Below are 20832 nucleotides of genomic sequence, written 5' to 3' on the forward strand. Positions count from 1 at the left end.
GGGAAGAGATGCAGAAGGGTGGGGAATACAGGGATAGGGATAATAATATAGATGGATAGCTATTACTAAATAAACATTATAAAGCAAAAATTTCCACACTTATTTCCCAATCATAATTGCATGTGTGTATATATGTATACATACAAGTTATAAAACTATTTCAATTCCATATTCTTTTTGGTGTGTGTAAATAGTATCAGAACAAAGTCAGATAAGCAGCAGAGTATCATGAGTGACTGAGTACTCAGAGGGTAATCAATAACCATGAAATTTGGTTTTGACCACCTTAGTATTTCTACACAATGGGAAAACTAATTTATTTGCTGTGCCCCTGAAGAAAACATTAGATGTATAATTCAGATGTCGTTTTAAAACTTAATTGAATTGTTACAATTCTGAAACTAAATGTGATTTGCTTTGTTTTATTAGAAAAAATACTCAGGCAAGGTCTACAATCATCGGTCAATTAAGAATGACTTACAAGAACATGAGGCAATAAAATAAAAATACAGGTACAAACTATATATCTGAAACACTATTTGGCAATTTTTATAACAAATCAAAATTTAAAAAGAACAAAGGAGATTGCAGATTACTTCATAGATACAGAATAAAGCAACTGATGAAGTGCTTAAGCAAAAGAAAACAAAAAAATAGTAAGAAAACACACTGCTTTTCTTCTTTTCAAAAATAAAATCACATTTGCTACAGATCGTATGAATAATACCCTTATTAAACAACCATTCCAGAATGTCTTACAGAAGCAGTGCTTTTATTTGCACTTCATTTAATTTTATATGACTTACTTCATGTATATAGCTCTTTAACCCCATTGTTAACGAATAAAGCCGCCCATAATTTTTATCATTTTTTAAAAATTTTTTAAAGTAAATGAGAAATGATTTATGTATCCTGGAACCTTTCCCATTTTGGAACCAAAAGGCTTATTAATTCTATATTTTTGTCTATTCTTTCTTTAAAAAATTTTAGTGTAAAAACTGCTGGTTTTTTAATATCACTGTAGTAAAGTGAAAACTCCTCAATCAGGAGTAGTTTCTGCATATATGCATATATGCAGTTTGACTGCATATAACCACATACTTTACAATATGTCCTTCCAACAGTAAGGAAATAATTGATTTCACGGTCACTGTCAGAAATGAGTGCCATAATTCTATTATGGGTAATAGGTCCTCCCTCAAAGACTTTCTGGAAGGATGTTCAATGTGTTTTGCTCTTATAGATATTAACAGTAGTACATAGTCCCTTAAGTCTGCAAAAGACATTTATTGTTAAAGAAGGTGCTTTATTAACAATTCCTCTGGCAGCACTAGTGAATTACAATATCCTTCAATATTATTTCTACCCATAATATATACATTTAACTTTTCATGCCTCTAGAAAAACATCTACAGTACATTTCATAATATAAAAATATATTACAAATCTGAAATATTTACAAGCAATGTTCTATTAACTCTATGCAACATTTGTTTGATACAATACTAACAAGTTACACATATTTCCATTTTTGTAAGTTAAAAAAAAAATCCATATGGCTTCTTGCTTACCAAGCAAGAAAGTGATTCTATTCTCCTTTTCAAAACCAACTTTGGTGCATAAAGGATTCAGTTTGAAGATACTTGTAAAAAAAATACGATTTTTCTTATGTTAAGAAAAAAACAGCTCGCAAACCAACTGCTTTCCTCAAAAAAAAAAAAAAAATAGAGGCTTATTATATAGGTTAAAATGAAAATATGAGGATTATTCAAATAATTTGAAATAGAGGTTTTTCAAAAACCATTAACAGATTAGTTATATACGTAAATATTAACATACTGTACTCCATGAGAAAACCCTACTCCTGAAAGGGGAGCCACCAGACATTCTGCAACACTCTTTAACAGAAATTCTCAGCCCTAATTCGATAGACGAATTTTTAGTTGATTGCAAATGTCGTTCACTGTTTGCTTAAATACAAATTGAACACTTTTCTTATCAGAGTTCTGCAAAAGAACACAAATGGCAACCAATCACATCTATTTATCATAATTGAAAGGTAAATTATCTCTCGATAATTTTCATTGTCTAAATATTTCCTAATAAGACTCCAAATCAATAGACACTGTCAAGACAAATATCCTTACAGTGCTTTTGGTATTTGTAAGGGCACATGTTGTAATTGGTTTTCTTTCCAATATCAACTACTGTGATCACTAAAGGGTTTAAAAAAAAAAAAGCAGCTTAAAGCAGCAAGCATGCAAAGCCTTTAAGAAGCTGTTCCACTAAGTTGCCAGAAGAGTGTTTGCTCAGTCTCCCACAGTACCACTCCATGAAAATGTGGATATACAGTAATATATTAATATATTCCACAGAAGAGCCTACTTCATTCACAGAATGTTTACACTAAGCATAAATATTCTAAATACTGGATTTAAGGGAAAAAAAGGGGGTTGATTCTAATGTGCAACTTTTACTAAAACCCATTGTCAGTGACTAAGACTGCAGGTGTCCCCGCTTGTTTGCTTTTTATGTATTTATTTATTTTTTACCTCTTCAACCTCTTCTGCGGCATTGTTCTAGAAAAAGAGAAAAAGGGATAATCTTTTATTCAACTGAATCAAAAACACATATGAAGTGCTTCAAAAATACAAATATGTATAAGAAATAGGAAATGTGACAATCACTGATCACCATGAAAATTTATTTCCTAAGCATTCACATGATGGATATAAATTTAGTTACATAAAATACAGCTTTTTAACAAATCCTTTTCATGTAACCTATTAATGTGTTTCTAAAAAAGAATCTCATGTTTAAATTTATATGAAATGTAAATTAGTGTTTAGTGTTTAAATTTCATATAAGTATGTCCTTTTTATTGCTACTTTTGAAGTTAATATATTTTTGGAATGTTTGTCATGCTTTCATTTTGAGATGTGCATAAGCTGCAAATTTTTTCTCCTAAAACAAATTAGAATAATTGCTTTCTTCCCCTCTTAATTTCACATGTTTTCTCACTCAAAGTCCAAGCATTGCCAAGCTGCTACAGCATCACAAATGTAGGAGGTTCTATAACTCCGCACCACTTCAGGGTAGATTTGATTCTAATTTCCAGAACTGTAGAAGCATGAAAGTTTATAGACTCGAAATTAAACGTTAAGATGGGTGGAGGATGGCTTACAACTAAAGAAAATTAACTCCACAGAAGTACCAAATACATCTTAAGAATGTATATCTTCATTACCCTAGAAATTAGTAACAATTGCAGAATTATACCCTGAGAACAGGCGATGCAAGTCCTATGCACTTCTGGACATCAGTTCTGAGCTTGAATGATTTTTTTCTCACTTTCACCAAAATATCTAAATTGCTTCCTATATAGCGTAAGAACAGCAAAAATAAGCTGATTCTGTGAAAAAGGAAGACTCTCATAGAGAGTGGGAAGTATAATGCAGGGCAGAAACACAAAAGTTAGTCTCAACCATTTATTTAAAATTCATGCTTCTTAATCAACTCACTGCTTAAGGCATGTTTAGGACCATTCTTGGTTCTCCCAAAATACCACTATTTTAGGATGCTAGTTTTAATCACTCCCTTCAAAGAATAAGCAGAAATAAGCCCTAAATTAGGAGCCAGTAAATAAGCCAATAAATATTCAATTATTTTTCCTTAAAAAAAGAAAGGTAAATCATTTAAGGTTATTTCACTGTTCTCTCTGCTAGCTAGTTTCTTGATAACCTAGCTCATTCCACAAAAAAACACACATTTACATCAGATTTAGAACCTTCACCAAAAGATGCTTTAAAAGTCTGGAAGCATCTCAATGTCTCCTTGCAGCAAGGCCCATTACGTGAGAATCTCACTCTCAAAAGATGTTTCACATTCCAAAAAGTTCAGTCGTGGAATGAACAAAACCTTCAAATCAAAGTCTTTGTTTCAAATTTTGGCACAAGACACAGTACTTTTAGCACAGCTGAAATTCACATTTGGGATTCTCAATCATTGTGTCACCTTATTCTTATCCAACCTACTACTATATAAAGTATATACCAAACTAGAATTCCTTTTTAAAATACAGAAAGTTCACTCATTAAGAATGCCTTTTAAGCATTTTCAGCCACTTTTTTAATCACAATAGTAGATGTCATTTGCACAGAGGCAGAATGGAGTTCAGTCGCATCCTAGCTGTGTCACTTTGGGCAAGCTATGTGCCTCTTGCCTCAGATTTCTAACCTGTAAAACAGACATAGGAACACCTACTTCACAGGCCTGATGTGAGAAGTGTTACATAAAGCACCTAGCACAATGACTCAGCAAATAGCCAGAAACGGTGGTCTCTTCTCCTTCCCCCACTAAACATATTCCATATGCACGACACACAAAAACAAAGGTAAGATAAAAAAAAATTAGAAATGTGAACACTCCAAGCTACCTCTTAAAAACAAGCACAGTAATATTTGAACTGCTCTTTTGAAAAGTCTGGGAAGAGTCTAAGTTTAAGAACTTCAACCATTAATGGTATTTAGTGAACATGTGATATATGCCCAGGTCTACATATTTGATATTATTTAAAAAGAATTACATACTTAAACAAAAGGCACTTATTTTCAAAACACTCTATATCACAGTCTAAGCTACTCAAGATAAATCTGGAATTAACCAGGCATATAAACTTGACCAAAATATTGCCCTTCTAGAGTCTACAATGTATGTATCACTGTGATGTAATTTCCATACACAAAGCTCAAGAAAGCAAGATATGCTTGATACTGAAACTCAGTACTTATAAAAAATAAGTCCTGACCTTATATCCAAACTTTAAGAAGATTTACGATTACAATTCAAAGTGAAACATCAAAGCAATAATTAAATTACCTGTATATGTTTGGGTCCAAGAGCAAGGCAGTATCTTTGGGTAGCTTTGATAAATGAACTACTTTAGTTTTTAATTGATGTCGTTCATTTTCATTCACCCACACATCAGGCAGACTGTGAATTTAAAAAACAAGTCATATATAAAATAACATTAAGTTTAAATTTATCCTTCGCATACCTTCACATTACTCACATTTACCCAGCTTTTTCTGACTTGTCTGACTGGGTCACCTAGGTTAACAAGCTTATCAGACACCAAGGAAACTCAGTGATCTAAGTAATGGGATGTAAAGACACAGCCAGAAAATGGTACGGTGAAATTTTAGACATAAATCTGGAAATGAATTTTGATGGCAAAGTCATCCCACAACTTGGAAACACGTATTAACACACTGTCTGTCTCTTAGCTTGCTAAGTGAAATTAGAGGCATGATGTGAAAAAAAGCTGAAATCTAGTTTCTGTATAAAGAAATAAGAAGTAAAAACCCCACCAGATTTTCACTTTGAAAAAAATGAATTTCGGAATAAAAGCATTTTGATATTTGGATCGATCGATTTCTAAAATATTAAGAATACAGATATCCGAATGTTTTAAGGAACTGTTATAAGCTTACTATAAAAAGAGCTCTTACAAATCAGTATGAAAAAAGTGAACTCTCATTAAGGGAAAAAGAATAGGGGAGACAAAGGACATCAACCATCAATTCGCCAAAGATGCAGTTGCTCATCATCAAAGAAATGCAAAATGTAAGAACTCCAATAGCCAGTGTTGATAATAAGTCAGAAATAAGCTCTCTAATTTCACAGATGATATTAGAAGCTGACAAAACTTTCAGGAAGGCAATGCCTATCTCCATAACATTTTCCATAGCTTGTAAATAAAAACAAAGTTTAATGTTTTTTAAACAGTGGAGAAAAATGGATAGCTTTAAATGTTCAGTAAAAAGTTCATTAAATAAATTTTACACGGACACTTCAAAATATTTTAGAGTAGCATTTTTTAAAAACCTGGAAGGGAGGGGGAAAAAGGAAGTGGAAAGTATGTCCTACACTCACCGACACTTGATAATCATAGGATTTTTAAAAAGTTAAACAAAAATTTCTTTACTTCAATATGCTAACGTGCACTGTAAACTCCCGGATCTATTTTTTAAATTTATTTTTAGTTGGAGGATAACTGCTTTACAATGCTGTGCCAGTTTCTGCCATACAAAAACTCGAATCAGCATGTACATGTGTCCCCTCCCTCTTGAACCTTCCCCACCCCTCACCCCATCCCAAATCTATTTTTAAAGCTCTGAATTCATATCATGTTCATTAACATCTCTTTGGACTGGAGTTTGGGAAATGATATTATAGAAAAATATATAGTAACAGAATAAATATGGAACACATCTTATTAATTTTTAATGAGATTCCATTCATTTCAATTTATTCTATTACTGGTGCTTTTCTATTATATACCTTCATATAACTTTTGCAACAACTAAAAAAATGTTTAAGAATAAAAGGAATACTGAACATGAAATATCCAAATTAAGGAGCACATAGGTCAGAACCACTCTAATAAAAGGGTACTAAAACTCAAAGAAAAATATAACACCCCTAGAAAACTCACCAATTGCTTTTTTCAATAAAATACCATTAATAGTGCCCTGAAAAATGTTTAGAAATTGTTAAAAATAATTGTCTCAAAGGCATAACTAAGGCTGCTTATGCCCTATCCTACTTGAAGGTTACTAAAAGTTCTAAAAATAATCACATCCTAAAAATGACTAAAAATTGCTATGGCAACTTACATTAAAAAAAAAAAAAACTATTTTAAAAGTTAATTTTAAAGCTTATACCTTGAGCCAGGTACTCTTAAGAGCCTTTAGAGATTATCTTTTTCATGCTGACAACCTCAAAATGTTCTGTGATTTCATTCCTGTATGTCTTCTACATTTGAACCCAATAGCTTAAGTAATTTTTGAGTACAAGATTTTAGTAAGAATAAGACATCAGTCTATTAGTTATATATGCGGTATTCCAAATACTTACATGTCTTCAGGCATCCAATGAAGCAAAAGTTTTATCTTTCCAGAATCCTCTTTTCTCTTAGCTATTACCTAGCAATGATATGAAATAAATTACAAAAACTATTTATAAAACATCATTCTAATATGCTTTAAGAAAGCTTTCGGTCCTAATTAAGAACTGAAGTGTTCATGTCTGGGACCAGATGTTACCACCACCACATCTTGTCCTGCTCTAGTTCACAGCAATTTCACCCTTGATCATCTATTTTCACGAAAGAAAACGAAGAGAAAAAGTGAAGTAGCTTTATACAGTCAAACACAAAAACCATATTATCTGCTGTTTATTTTACTATCTACTAAGTCTTTAGCTGAGCCAGAATACCAACCAAGAATCCACATTGGCTAAAATGGGTATTTGGGGGGGATTTGGGGTGGGGGGCGGGTAATGAAATGTGAAGAACAAATGAATAGTGAAGGAAAAAATAACACTGGGAAGGGACAAGTCTCCTTTTTATGATTAAGGTGTTTGTCATTTGTGTGGAGGCTTTTTGTTTGAGGGTTGATTTGTGTTATTTTAAATGAAATATGAATCAATCAGTGTTTAGGTTTGATTTTAAGGAATCTGGTTTGATCTTAAGGTGTGATTTGATTAAGGAATCTAAGTTAAAGTGTGGATCAACCAGAACTATAATGACCTATGTAAGAAAACCAAAATGCTTGTCTTTCATTACTAGATTCTAAAAACTAAAGTAATGATTCTTAAAAATCGATCAAAATGGCATTTTATAACTCTGAGAACTTCCGTATTAATGAAGTTAGAACGCTAGTGTTTTAATAATCTACATGTCAATATTTTTACCAAGTTTTTAAGTTTTAAATAGCCTCACAAAGTAATGTTACATGTCATCCTCAAAATATATTAGAAGTAAAAGCAGTACTTCACACAAATACAAAACACTTTCTAGCCTCATTATTTAAAACCCTATATTAAGTACTCTAATTCTAGACTCGGTAATAGGATTAATTTAAAAGCCCAAAGACAGATCTGAAGACACTAAAACAAGCTATCTCTACAGACAAAAAAATAAGATATAAGAATAATACACTGCAACCAAGTATAGCAAGTCAACTGATTGGTAACTGGGATTCTGCTGACCTCTTCTGGAGAGAAGGCTCAAAGAAAACGTTTCAATTAAGGAAGACAAATTAGGCAAACTGAACAGCATAGTACACCATATAAATATTCTTACGTAAAACGTTTCACTACCAATAAAAGCTAATTTGATACTAGAAAACTTCTATTCACAGTTAGTACTGAACACTGACTACTAACAGAAATGATTCTGTTCAATACAAACTGCCTTCATCAACCTTTCTCAGTCACAGTCATGGGACTTTCAAGCATTTCCTCACCTAGCTCCTTTCCTAGAATTCGGTGTGTCCAAGGAAGACCATTACCCATTAGGGATGTTTCTTCCTTCCAATTCCCCCAGGAGAAAGCATTCTTCACATTATATGACACCTTTGTTACTTCTCAGTCAAGGCGCCTCTGCTATCACAATGTCGCTTGGGGTGCAAAATAACTTATTCTTATTCTACGTTTTTAAAATTTTATTGATAACAAACAGCTATCAATCATGTTCTTAAACCCTCATAGATGTTTTCCACAAACGGAAAACTTCATTTTCATAGACTATGTTAACAGAGTAAATTTCAAGTTTTCTTCCAGACTCCTAATATCACATTTTTAGTTCCTCCATTTTTTTTTTTTAATCATTTTTACTTCTCCTGTGGTCAGCTTAAGGATTTCATCTCAAGGACTGGCACTAATGAAATCATGTGAAAACTGATGCTACACTTTTTAAAACAGAACCTTATCTATCATCGTTGCCTCTATTCCCTAACAGGTAAAGGTCCCTGTTAAATACTAGACCATTATTTCATCAGATTTATTACCCTTTTAAATCATTAAATGATAAACCTCAGTCCTTCAATTTCTTCTCTTTTCTATTTAATATGTCCTAGGTGGTCTTATCCAGTCTGGTATCTTTAAACACCCTAATACATGAGAAACTTCCATGCTTATCTGTAGTCACATCTCTCCTCTAAGCTCAGACTCATATCCACCTGCCTACATGATAGAAGCATTAAATGCTCCACAGAATGTGTTGAAATTACAGCTCTTGATATTCCCCTCTCCTTCAGTCTGGGCTTCCCTTGTGGCTCAGTGGTAAAGAATCCAGCAGCCAGGCAGAAGACACAGGTTTGATCCCTGGGTCAGGAGGATTCCCTGGAGAAGGGAATGGCAACCCACTTGAGTATTCTTCCCTGAAAAATCCCATGGCCAGAGGAGCCTGGTGGGCTACAGTCAATAGGGTTTCAAAAGAGTTAGACATGATTTAGCAACTAAACAACGACTCCCTCAACCTGCTCACCTCACAGACTCTATTAAAGGCAACTCCATCCTTTTGGCTAGCTGCCCTGACTTCCCTGGTGGCTCAGACGGTAAAGCGTCTGTCTACAATGCGGAAGACCTGGGTTCAAGCCCTGGGTTGGGAAGATCCCCTGGAGAAGGAAATGGCAACCCACTCCAGTACTATTGCCTGGAAAATCCCATGGACAGAGGACCCTAGTAGGCTATAGTCTATGGGGTCGCATAGAGTCGGACACGACTGAGCGACTTCACTTCACTTCCAGGCGAAAAACATTGGAGTCATCTTATCCTCCTGTTTCCATACCTGATCCATTTGTAATTCTCATCGAGACTACTTTCAAACGACATCCAGAGCCTAACAATTTTTAGTGTCTTCACTGTAACTACTCTGGTCTTTTCTCAAGATACTGAAAAGACTGACTCCTCCTCTCCCCCACACTGACCTACAATATGTTCTCAGTGCAGGAACTGAAGTGAGCATGTTAAAACCTACATGACAGGCAAGAGACTGGTGAGTTCTCTAAGGCGGAGGGCAGAGACAAAGATGAACACACAAAGCTACACCAGGAAGCTGTGAGTAATGGGAATATTTTAACATATTTTTAAACTGTGGTGGTGGTGGTTTCATTGGTAAGTAAAACTGTCAAGATTCAAAGAATTGTATACTTTTTTTTTTCTTCTTTCCTGGCCACACGGCTTGCAGGATCTTAGTTCCCAGACCAGGAACTAAACTCAGGCCCCAGCAGTGAAAGCATGAAGTCCTAACCACAGGACCATAAGGAATTCCCTTGTATAATTAAAATTGGTGAGTTTATATTTACTACACCTCAACAGAACTTTTATTTAAAAAAATCACATCAGAGCATGGCTACTCAAACTCCTCCAATGGCTTCCCAATACACAATGGAATAAAAAGCCAAGGTGTCACTCCAACCAGATTCTCCCCAATACCTCTCTGACACTTCTACTCTCTCTGCCTCAATCATTTCCTCCAGCTACACTAGCCTTCTCACCGGTTTCAAACATACTCAGCATATTCCTACTTTAGGATTCTACACTTGCCTCTGGCTAGGATGCCCTTCCCCCTAATAACTGAATGGTTTATATCCTCACTTTCAAGCTTTTAATTTTATTAATTTACCCTGTTTATTATGTATCCCAAATCAGAGTGTAGGCATATCTGGTTTCTTGTTTTTCGTCCATTTTGTTCACTTCTGTATCATTAGTACCTGGCACATACAGCTGCTTAACATTTAAGTAAATGAACAAATTAGCCCTAATGCCACACTCCTTTTGAGTCTAGGACCACATCTTACCAACCTTAAAAAAAAATTACAATAAAAAAACTTAGAAGGTGGAAAGGGGGAACAAATGAGAAGTATGGCATTAACAGATACAAGCTACTATACGCAAAACAGACTAGAAACTAGAATTTATTGTTTAGTATGCAGAGTACATCATGAGAAACGCCGGGCTGGAAGAAACACAAGCTGGAATCAAGATTGCCAGGAGAAATATCAATAACCTCAGATATGCAGATGACACCACCCTTATGGCAGAAAGTGAAGAGGAACTCAAAAGCCTCTTGATGAAAGTGAAAGAGGAGAGTGAAAAAGTTGGCTTAAGCTCAACATTCAGAAAACGAAGATCATGGCATCCGGTCCCACCACTTCATGGGAAATAGATGGGGAAACAGTGGAAACAGTGTCAGACTTTATTTTGGGGGGCTCCAAAATCACTGCAGATGGTGACTGCAGCCATGAAATTAAAAGACACTTACTCCGTGGAAGAAAAGTTATGACCAACCTAGACAGCATATTCAAAAGCAGAGACATTACTTTGCCAACTAAGGTCCGTCTAGTCAAGGCTATGGTTTTTCCTGTGGTCATGTATGGATGTGAGAGTTGGACTGTGGGGAAGGCTGAGTGCCGAAGAATTGATGCCTTTGAACTGTGGTGTTGGAGAAGACTCTTGAGAGTCCCTTGGACTGCAAGGAGATCCAACCAGTCCATTCTGAAGGAGATCAGCCCTGGGATTTCTTTGGAAGGAATGAAACTCCGGTATTTTGGCCACCTCATGCAAAAGTTGACTCAATGGAAAAGACTCTGATGCTGGGAGGGATTGGGGCCAGGAGGAGAAGGGGACGACAGAGAATGAGATGGCTGGATGGCATCACTGACTTGATGAACGTGAGTCTGAGTGAACTCCTGGAGTTGGTGATGGACAGGGAGGCCTGGCATGCTGCGATTCATGGGGTTGCAAAGACTTGGACACGACTGAGCAACTGAACTGAACTGAACTGAACTGAACTGAAGGTAAATAATCTGCCTGCAATGCAGGAAACCGGGGTTCAATCCCTGGGTCAGGAAGATCCCCTAGAAAAGGGAATGGCATCCCACTCCAGCATTCTTGCTTGGAGAATTCCATGGATAGAGGAGCCTGGCAGGCTACAGCCCATGGGATCACCAAAGAGTCAGGACATGACTGAGCAACTAACACTTTCACAGGTAATTATATTCAATATCTTATCATAATCTATAAAGGAATATAACCATAAAAACAACATATATATACCTGAATCACCTTGCTATATACCTGAAACTAACACAATATTGTAAATCAACTGTATTTCAAGAAGGGAAAAAGATCACATGGATAAAATTGAAGTAACTTATTTTCTATCTCACATGCTTTTTATTCAGCAAAACCCTTAAAAGTCTACTTTATCAAATCATCATGAAATATTTTTTATGATCAGTCAATCCTCAGGCTTCTTTCTTTTTTTTGATGTGAACCTTTTTAAAGTCTTTATTGAATTGATTACAATATTGTTTCTATTTTATGTTTTTTGGCTCTCTGGCTCTAAGGCATGTGGGATCTTAGCTTCCCAACCAGGGGTCAAACCCACACCCTCCTGCACTGGAAGGCCAAGTCTTAACCCAGAGGACAGTCAGCAAAGTTCCAATCCTCAGTTTATTTCAAGTTGTAAAATGATTAATATTTTCTATCTCCTATGTGTTAAAACATAAATGTAAACTTGGATAATAAATGTTAATTTCAACTTAAAAAAAAATAACAATTATAGACCTACCAAATCATAAACCAATGTCATCAAATTCCAAAGGAGGACTTTAACCATCACTGATAAGCAAGCTCCTAATCTTGCTGAATCCCAACAAAATTCCCAGTACAGCCATTTTAACTTTGTCTTCAAAGCCTCTAGTTTTCCTTCTGACCCTTTCTTATTTAATAAATGTATTTCCAACATTCTTTAAAAGCACATAAACGTATGGCAAACCTTTCCTTAAACCCAACTCAAACCTATTATGTACTCCAAGCTCAGAAAAGATTCCCTTTCCTTGTGTCTAGTCTTCTACCTTCTTGTCTTTAACTTTGGGAATCAAAATCAGGGACTGTGAACTGGAAGTCGTCATAGAAGAAAAAGTGAAAGTACAAGAAAATCTCATTAATAGAGGAGTTGGGAAAAATAAAAGATCCAAACCAGTAGAAATATCCATACTGATCTTTTATATTTAAATTCTCATGCATTTTGATTAGAATATATAAAACCTAAATTCTATTTCAACTGCCAAAATTAAAGAAACTCTCTTTCCAGGGATTCAAATCACTGAGTCTGATTTAAGGTTTATCTCTACTAACTCACCTACATCAAACTACAGCAATATAAAGATGACTGGATAATAAAATGGCAAGGTGCATGAAGAAAACAACTATTAACTTCTAGTTAATCAAACTATAACAAACTATTTTTTTAATTTGATATTTTGCTTTTTCCAACAGTTATCCAACAAATATACACACAATTCTACACACTTCAGATACATCCACAGGGGGAAAAAAAGGTAAAAATTCCTTCTTTCATGAAGCTTTCCTTTCATAACCATTATCTTATTTTCTGTTTAACACAAGCTTTAGATGTGCCTTTTAGGGGAGACAGTATGCAGAAACATAAGATAGGACAGGGATGTACGAAAAGAAGTCTAATGTTTTAACTTTACATATAAGGAAACCAGAGGTCAGAAAACACACCTAGTTTACTTAAAGTCAGAGACAGATCTTCAAATGCTTAGTAACCCAAATGACATCCCAATTTCCTAAATAGCTCAAATTAAAGGCTAAAAAACTTCATGTGATCTTTTAAACATAAAACTGTGGGAAATATTTGAAAAATAAAATAAAATCAGATACTTACAGTACTATGAAAAACAACACTGTGTCCCTTTCCTAAACTTTCTATATGAGCTGAGAGGTTAAAGCATATGGCTCGATGTCTTATCGCATCCAGTGTTTGTGCATCGAAGAAATCATGCGGTCGTGCTAAAAGTCAATACAAAAGCGGTAAAGAATATTTAGAAAAATGCAGATGTCTCAGAACAGTCATAATTAGTGATCCATTTTTCACAAAGATATGCACTAAGTAGAAAAGACTGAAACAATTAACAATCTATCTGTCTAGTGTTTAAATGTCAAGATTTTCTTTGCTTTCAAAACATAGAACCAAGCTGACAAAGCTAAGGGTGTAAGAAGCAGAACTCTAAGAAGCAAGTGTGGTTTAATTCTGCTCCTTGGTGTGTGAGATTTTAACCTTCAACCTCATGACTGTACACTAAGTTCAGTTCAATTCAGTCTCTTTTTCATATAGTTTTGCATTTTACTCCAGGATCGCTCCTGAGCACCAGTCCTGCATTTCCAACAATATGACAAACGTCTTCATCTGTGCACTACAACAAGATCTCACTCACCTCAGCCAAACATATGAAATACACTTCATCAACAGTTTATATTAATATGTAATAAAAATTTCCTTCAGATTCGACAAAGTAGTAATACTAAAATTTAAAAATTTTGGAATTTTTCACAAACATTTTCCTGATTATGAGTAACTCTTCTAATGATAATCTAAAAAAATTATAAATACATTTAAATGCCAAGGAGTACTCCAAAATTCTTTCAAACACCCAATTGTATCAGTTATCACCTATGTGACTTTGCACAAACTGCCTGATCTTTCTTAGTTTGTTTCCTAATTTGAGAAATGGAAATGCAACAGCTATAGATGATGAGTAAAATAAATACACAGGAAAAATGCCTTAAGCCATAATGCAATTATACTGATACGCTTATATCATTTTTAAAAAATAGATGGACAAACCTAGAGTAAGCAATCGTTTAGTATGATCACAACAAAGTTATACGCTAAAGATTTGACAAGATCATTTTTTAAATTTCTATTTTTATCCCATTAGTAACTATAAATTGTATTGTTTCTATTCCTAATAACACTGTTCAAAGTAAGGAAAGTGCATTTATTATTTTACAATTGTGGAGATTTCTAATACATATAAAATATCTCAATATCATCTGTAATTAAAAATTAAATTTTACTGACAATAAAAGAAACAGCCTAATTTCTTGGTACAGCATATTCTAAATTACATATATGCTAATTTACCACACTATTCTGACTTAACACATGGGTAGACTAAAATTGTCTCTATTACTCATGCAGTTCTCAGTACACCTACACACATCTACCAATTGGTATACTCAATAAAGCAATCTGAATAGCTCTTTTCTCATTGGATTTTTGCTCAAAAGGAAATAAACAGAACACCAGCTAGTAATAAACTAACAGAACCCACAAGATTAACAATGCAATGGCAATGGGAAATCAGTTTTTAAAAACTCACATTTATTTATGAGAGGAAAAAAGTCATGATTTTACCTAATGCTAAGAAACAAATCCCCTTCCTACTTCATCTGCTGCTACTGGGTGAAAAAATGTGTACTTTCTTCATACTCTCCAAATATGCTTTCTCTTGAGAAGAATAAGCTTATTAACAATGACTCACCCCTCTAAATCACTCAAATCTATCACTCCTCACTCAAGATTAAACAAACACAGAGGTCATCACTTGAATTAAATTCGGAATAAGAAGAAGAGCTCTCAAATTTCAGATTCTATGCATCAGACCTTAACCATTTTATGTATACTACTAAAGGATCAAGAATACTAAACTAGAACAAGTCTCCAAAGCAGGTGTGTGTCATGATCCACTAGCATGAGGAAGAAAATAATACAACTTCTTTCTTTTCCCCATTTCTATGCTTTTCAGTATTCCTTCTTGTCAATGTACACCAGCAGTGTTCTCTCTATACACTGTAAGTACATCAAGTTAAGACCGAACACAACCATTTTTCTTAGTAAATTATACAATCAAAAACTTTGTTTGAAGACCACGAAAATAAAGACTATTTTCCTGTGGTTCAAAAGTATACAATCATCTAATTATGTTTGGTCCTAAATATGGAGGGGACATCTAATAATTTTGTAATTAAGCACTTAAACACTATACATATGCATCACAATAGACTGTTAAGCACTGAGACACAGACTACACTGAGTTTCCCTATTCACACACACCACTTTGGAATAGACAGGTTACTTTATTTTTACCTGATTTTTAAATCTTTAACATGTTCAAATTTTCTGAAATATTGTTACGAACAGCACCATTGTCATAATTTAAATTGTCTTAGTTCAGAATTACAATAGCCCTCAAAATCTAATTCTATAAAGTTTGTACTCTAAGTCCACATATACTTCTGCTCCCTTAGCTACTGAACGTAAAATACACATCTGACTTCTCACAGGGACAGACCAAGATCCTATCTGTTCAAACTAGACTAACAGTAACAGATGAGCAGAGTTGAGGAATGGTAGAAACTGAACTTGCATGAGAGTCTAAGATTAAAAACCAAACCATCTGACACACACTGCCTTTCAGTGTGTACTGAATACTTACGTAATGAGCGTCGTCTTTTGTTCTTTAATTTCCTCCTTTTGTTCATTCCAGCTTTAGAAGGAGACTCTTCTTTGGCCTTTGGCTGGCTAGAGACTTTTGAGGAGTTCTGCTGACTGAAGTGTGTGGGTACATGGCGAGCTAGCCCTCCCTGAGAAGCAAAGCTGGCATTGCAGCCACCGACGACACACTAAATAAAAAATAATAATAGTGTCAGGAATGCAGGATAAGATGCAAGCAAAATAGAAACGAGTGGATATTCTGTATTTTCAGAAGTAAATACACTACTAAGAAGCACTATACTGAAGTAATTCCAGAAAGGAGCTATGATCCATGGACAGAGAAACCTGGTGGGCTACAGTCCATGGGGTCGCAAGTCAAACACGACTTAGCAACTAAATCTCACCACCACCAGAGTCTTCTGTACTTGCAAAACTGAGAAAACAAGGTCTACTTAACTACCCAAATCTCCTGGCAACTGCTATGCCAACAATGGATACAGAGTGTTTGGAAATCACTAAAATTACAATTTTAGTAATTTCTAGTTAGATCTTAAAAAATAATATTTTCAGATCTTCTAAGAAATGAATGTTACTAAAACATTTTCCAAAAGTGATCCTCAAACAGTAAAATCCACACTGGATTGCTGTGGGGTTGCCATCAGTGCTTTATTCAAGTTGTTTAGTTTCTGACTTGACAACCAAACAACAAGCAGGCAAATTTGCCATGTATGCCACTAAATGTATCCAACACATTATTCCCAAATGGTTCAACTTACATTTCTCTAGATTAATACCACAAAAGACTCCACATGTTTCCACAGTACTGCCCTCTACTGTGTGTAGTCTTTCAGTTGCGATATGGCTACCATTTCAAACTTCTAAAAGCACAATAGAGCCCGGGAGAGGGAGAGGGAGAGGGAGACAGAGTGTAAGAGTGAGAGTGTGTGTGTGTGTGTGCACACTCACAAAAGCAACTGAATCTTTGCAACCCCATGGACTGTAGCCCTCCAGGTTTCTCGGTCCATAGGATTTTCCAGGCACGAATACTGGAGTAGGTTGCCATTTCCTCCTCCAGGGGATCTTCCAGACCAACAGCCCTCTATTAGTTAAGATCGTAACTTTATTCACAAAATCTCTTTAAATTTGACCATGTGAAAAGAGTTCACCCTCCTGTGAGGAACATCCTCATACTTTCAGATCACAATTAGATAATTTATCCTAGCCCATCTTTTCCACGCATTTTCAAGGCAAGAATATACTCTTATGAATATATACATTACCAGAAGCATCCTGCAAATCATAGCTGTCTCTAAATATATTGGCTTACAAATTCTGATAAAAATCAGTGCTGGCTGAAACACTGCACAGCAAAATCCTTGCATAGTACCATTAAAAATTACTCTACTCATTTCACTACATGAGACATGTTAAGCACTCCAATGGTACTCAGTATTGCTAACAAAAACCTTTTACCGTTCTAAAGGGCACACTAGGTTAAGAGAGAGAAGAATGACTCAAGATTTTAGTTCAAATATTTATCTATTCCATATTCAGTACTATCAACATTAGATGCTAGAAGTGTAAGGATGGATAAGAGATACACTTTTGGCACTGAAGGTGCTTATATGTGATCAGCAAGACATATATATATAAAGCAACAACTTCAAAGGACTGTCACCAAGGGTTAAGGCACAAAGAGTTATGGAACCTTGAAAAGAAACAATTAGCCATGTATAGGGCTTCACAATTCATTTAATTCTTACAACTCATCAATAGTGTGGTCCTCGGATTGCCTACATCACAGAAGGCTCAGCTACAGATTCTGACCTTGAGAAAGAAGCTGGGCATCTGATGGTTGCTGAATTCTTAGAACCTAAAATCTTACTACACGTAGTTTTGAGCACCAAAAAAAGAATGATGCTTTTTCAAGTTTCCATCTTCTGCAGGTTACCACACTGCCAGAAAACACCACCATCTACTACAGGAGCCACTAGCCAGATGCTGCTACTTACCATTATAAATAATGCTACCAGAAGAAACTGAATTTTTATTTTTATTTAATTATATTAATTTTTTGAGGTGAATTTCATATAACATACCGTTTTAAAGTATATAATTCAGTAGTATTTAGTGCATTTACAACCTACAAATAAATACAAGGTTTATAAGGACAGCTCCACATCCTTGCCCAGACTTGTCATTTTTCATTTATTTTATTAAAACCATCCTAATGAGTATGAAGTGGAATCTCACTGTGGTTTTCACTTATTATTTCCTTAATAATCATTTTAATTTAAAACCTGATAATTCCTTCTCAATACTGAAAAAAAAATTTAAATATGGTTGGAAAACGTGAGTGTGTGAATCTATTCTCCAACTGCAAATTTTATGAAATCTAAATATAGATGAAGATAGTGAGGGAGGGAGTAAATTAGTAGGAGACTGGGGTTAACATACACACACTACTATGTATCAAACAGATTAACAACAAAGACCTACTGTTTATTCAATGTCTTGTGATAACCTATAATGGAAAAGAATCTGAAAAAGAATGTATGTATGTATGTCTAACTGAATCCGTTTGTATACCTATACTTAACAGTGCAAATAACAATAATTCAATTAAAAAAGGGTTAAAAAATAAAATAAATATAGATGCAAGTGTTCAGAGCCTGAATGAAGAGTGCTGAAGGAGAATCACCCTGGATAGTTAGTTATGCACTGTTCAATACATGCCAGTCATTAGACACATAGAGCTACTGAGTCCTTAACATGCGGCTAGTTCAGATTTTTTTAAAGTGTTGCAAGTATAAACTGCACACCAAATGGGGAAGATTTAGTACCAGAAAATGCAAAAGGTCTTACTATGTATACTGACAAGATGCTAAAATGATCAAATAGGTGTGGGAGACACGGAGTTCGATCCCTGGGTTGAGAAGATACGCTGGAGAAGGAAATGGCACCCCACTCCAGTATTCTTGCCTGGAAAATCCCATGGACAGAGGACCCTGCTGGGCTGCAGTTCATGGGGTCACGAAGAGTCTGACATGACTGAGCGACTTCATTCATTCATTCAAAGATGTTATTTAAATTATTTTCATTTTTACGTGTTTCAAGTATTTTAACACAGCATTGAAAATTTTTAAACATTGAATAATACATTCAGTTCACATGTCATTTCTGTTAAACTGTATAGTATTGCCATAGACTAAGACGTGCAGCACTTATTTTTCTTGCTTTTCCATTTTAAAAGATATCACCCCTGTATTTCCTAACACCTACTCTAAAAACATACTTTATTATTTATCTGGCTGCATTGAGTCTTAGTTGCTGCATATGGTATCTAGTTCCCTGATCAGGAAGCGAACCCAGGCCCCCTGCCTTAGGAGCTCAGAGTCTCAGCAACTGGACCAACAGTGAAGTCCCAAAGAAACATGTGTCAATTACATATTTTGTGCCCCATGTGACAGATACTTCAAGGAATGCAGTAAATAAAACAGTTTTACCCTTAAGATTCTTGCTTGAGTTCTGGTTAGTCAAACAAATTTATAGACAAATTCCACATTCCAAATTTCAGAATTGCTACTTGACTATAATTAAGGCAGCAATGACAATAACTGTTCAGATCCAACTCCCCAGGTTTAAATTTCTAGGGATTTTTGTCATACAAATCCACCCAGGATTATCCTTAATTACAAGGATTTGAATAAATTAACAGATTCATTTTGTCCTAGGTTTCTTGACAACTGCAAAAAATAAGCCCTGGTAGTACCTAGAACTAAGAGAGTGAATACCTCAAGTTTATTTTAACCAGCAATGATTCAATGCTCAGGAAATAAAATCAACAATGAGAATCCTAATAGAAAATTATTTTATCTTTGGTTTTGATTACTCATCAATCAAGAATCAAAAAATAAACAAAGAATCAAAAATAAATCCTAAAAAGAAAACATAGAGTAAAGGAGAATTTAGAATGACAGAAAAGAGCACTTTCAATGAAAACAAATACAACAGAATCACACACCTTTCACTAAAACACAAATTCATTTACCCTAACAGAAATTTTAAATGTCACTAATCAATATTCCACTCATTTAGTGTTTATCAGGGACAACAAGGTGAGAGACAAATCTGTTGCCTCAAATGGTCTTAGTGCATTCACTCCTCGTAACACAAGTATTTCATTGTGTTCAGTGACTTTACTGTTCAAATAGTCAATGTTTCATCCACACATCAATAATGACCACTGAACATAAGCTACCACACATGGTGCTGATTTAAAAGAAAAAAGCAAACCCATTTCAGCAATCAGGGGAAAAACTGGTGGTTGGAAAAGTGTTTCAAATGTTGGAAAAGTGTTTCAAATGTTCTATCTCTTGAATCCACTGAAACATTTGTTAGCTGCTATTGTGGGCATGTAGCTGTTACAAAGTTTGAAACATGGAATGGCAGTTTTTTCAAACAGATTTGTTCGAATGAAGCAGCACCAAGACTGTCATTCATGGTCATATTCCCGTAAGTGCTATAAAAATCTACAAGGGGCTACTGAAACACAGAGCAGAAAACAGAAGATACAGGAGTATTTATTAGCAAGTAATCTAAAAGAAAACAAAAATTCCAGGTACAAATGTTGGTTTCTTAGTTTTGACAAATGTACCACAGTACGTGAGATGATA

At 34.9% G+C, this 20832-nt stretch overlaps 1 protein-coding gene across 3 annotated transcripts in view; it reads right to left on the reverse strand.

The window, feature by feature from the left end:
• Positions 1–402: 402 nt before the first annotated feature.
• The window catches only part of AEBP2 (AE binding protein 2), a 65919-nt gene continuing 45489 nt past the window's right edge, over positions 403–20832 (reverse strand). For 2 of the 3 annotated variants that reach the window (XM_069585594.1, XM_069585595.1), the window contains exons 4-9: positions 16158–16344; positions 13544–13668; positions 6919–6986; positions 4879–4992; positions 2553–2579; positions 403–2006 (exon numbers count right to left, since the gene is read on the reverse strand). In XM_069585594.1, the coding sequence (XP_069441695.1) occupies positions 1961–2006; positions 2553–2579; positions 4879–4992; positions 6919–6986; positions 13544–13668; positions 16158–16344 (567 nt within the window). In that variant the 3' untranslated portion in view covers positions 403–1960. The remainder of the gene's footprint in view (positions 2007–2552; positions 2580–4878; positions 4993–6918; positions 6987–13543; positions 13669–16157; positions 16345–20832) is intronic. The other variant, XM_069585593.1, reaches the window with a different exon arrangement.

Source organism: Ovis canadensis, chromosome 3 (assembly GCF_042477335.2).
Source record: "Ovis canadensis isolate MfBH-ARS-UI-01 breed Bighorn chromosome 3, ARS-UI_OviCan_v2, whole genome shotgun sequence".
Lineage (NCBI taxonomy): Eukaryota > Metazoa > Chordata > Mammalia > Artiodactyla > Bovidae > Ovis > Ovis canadensis.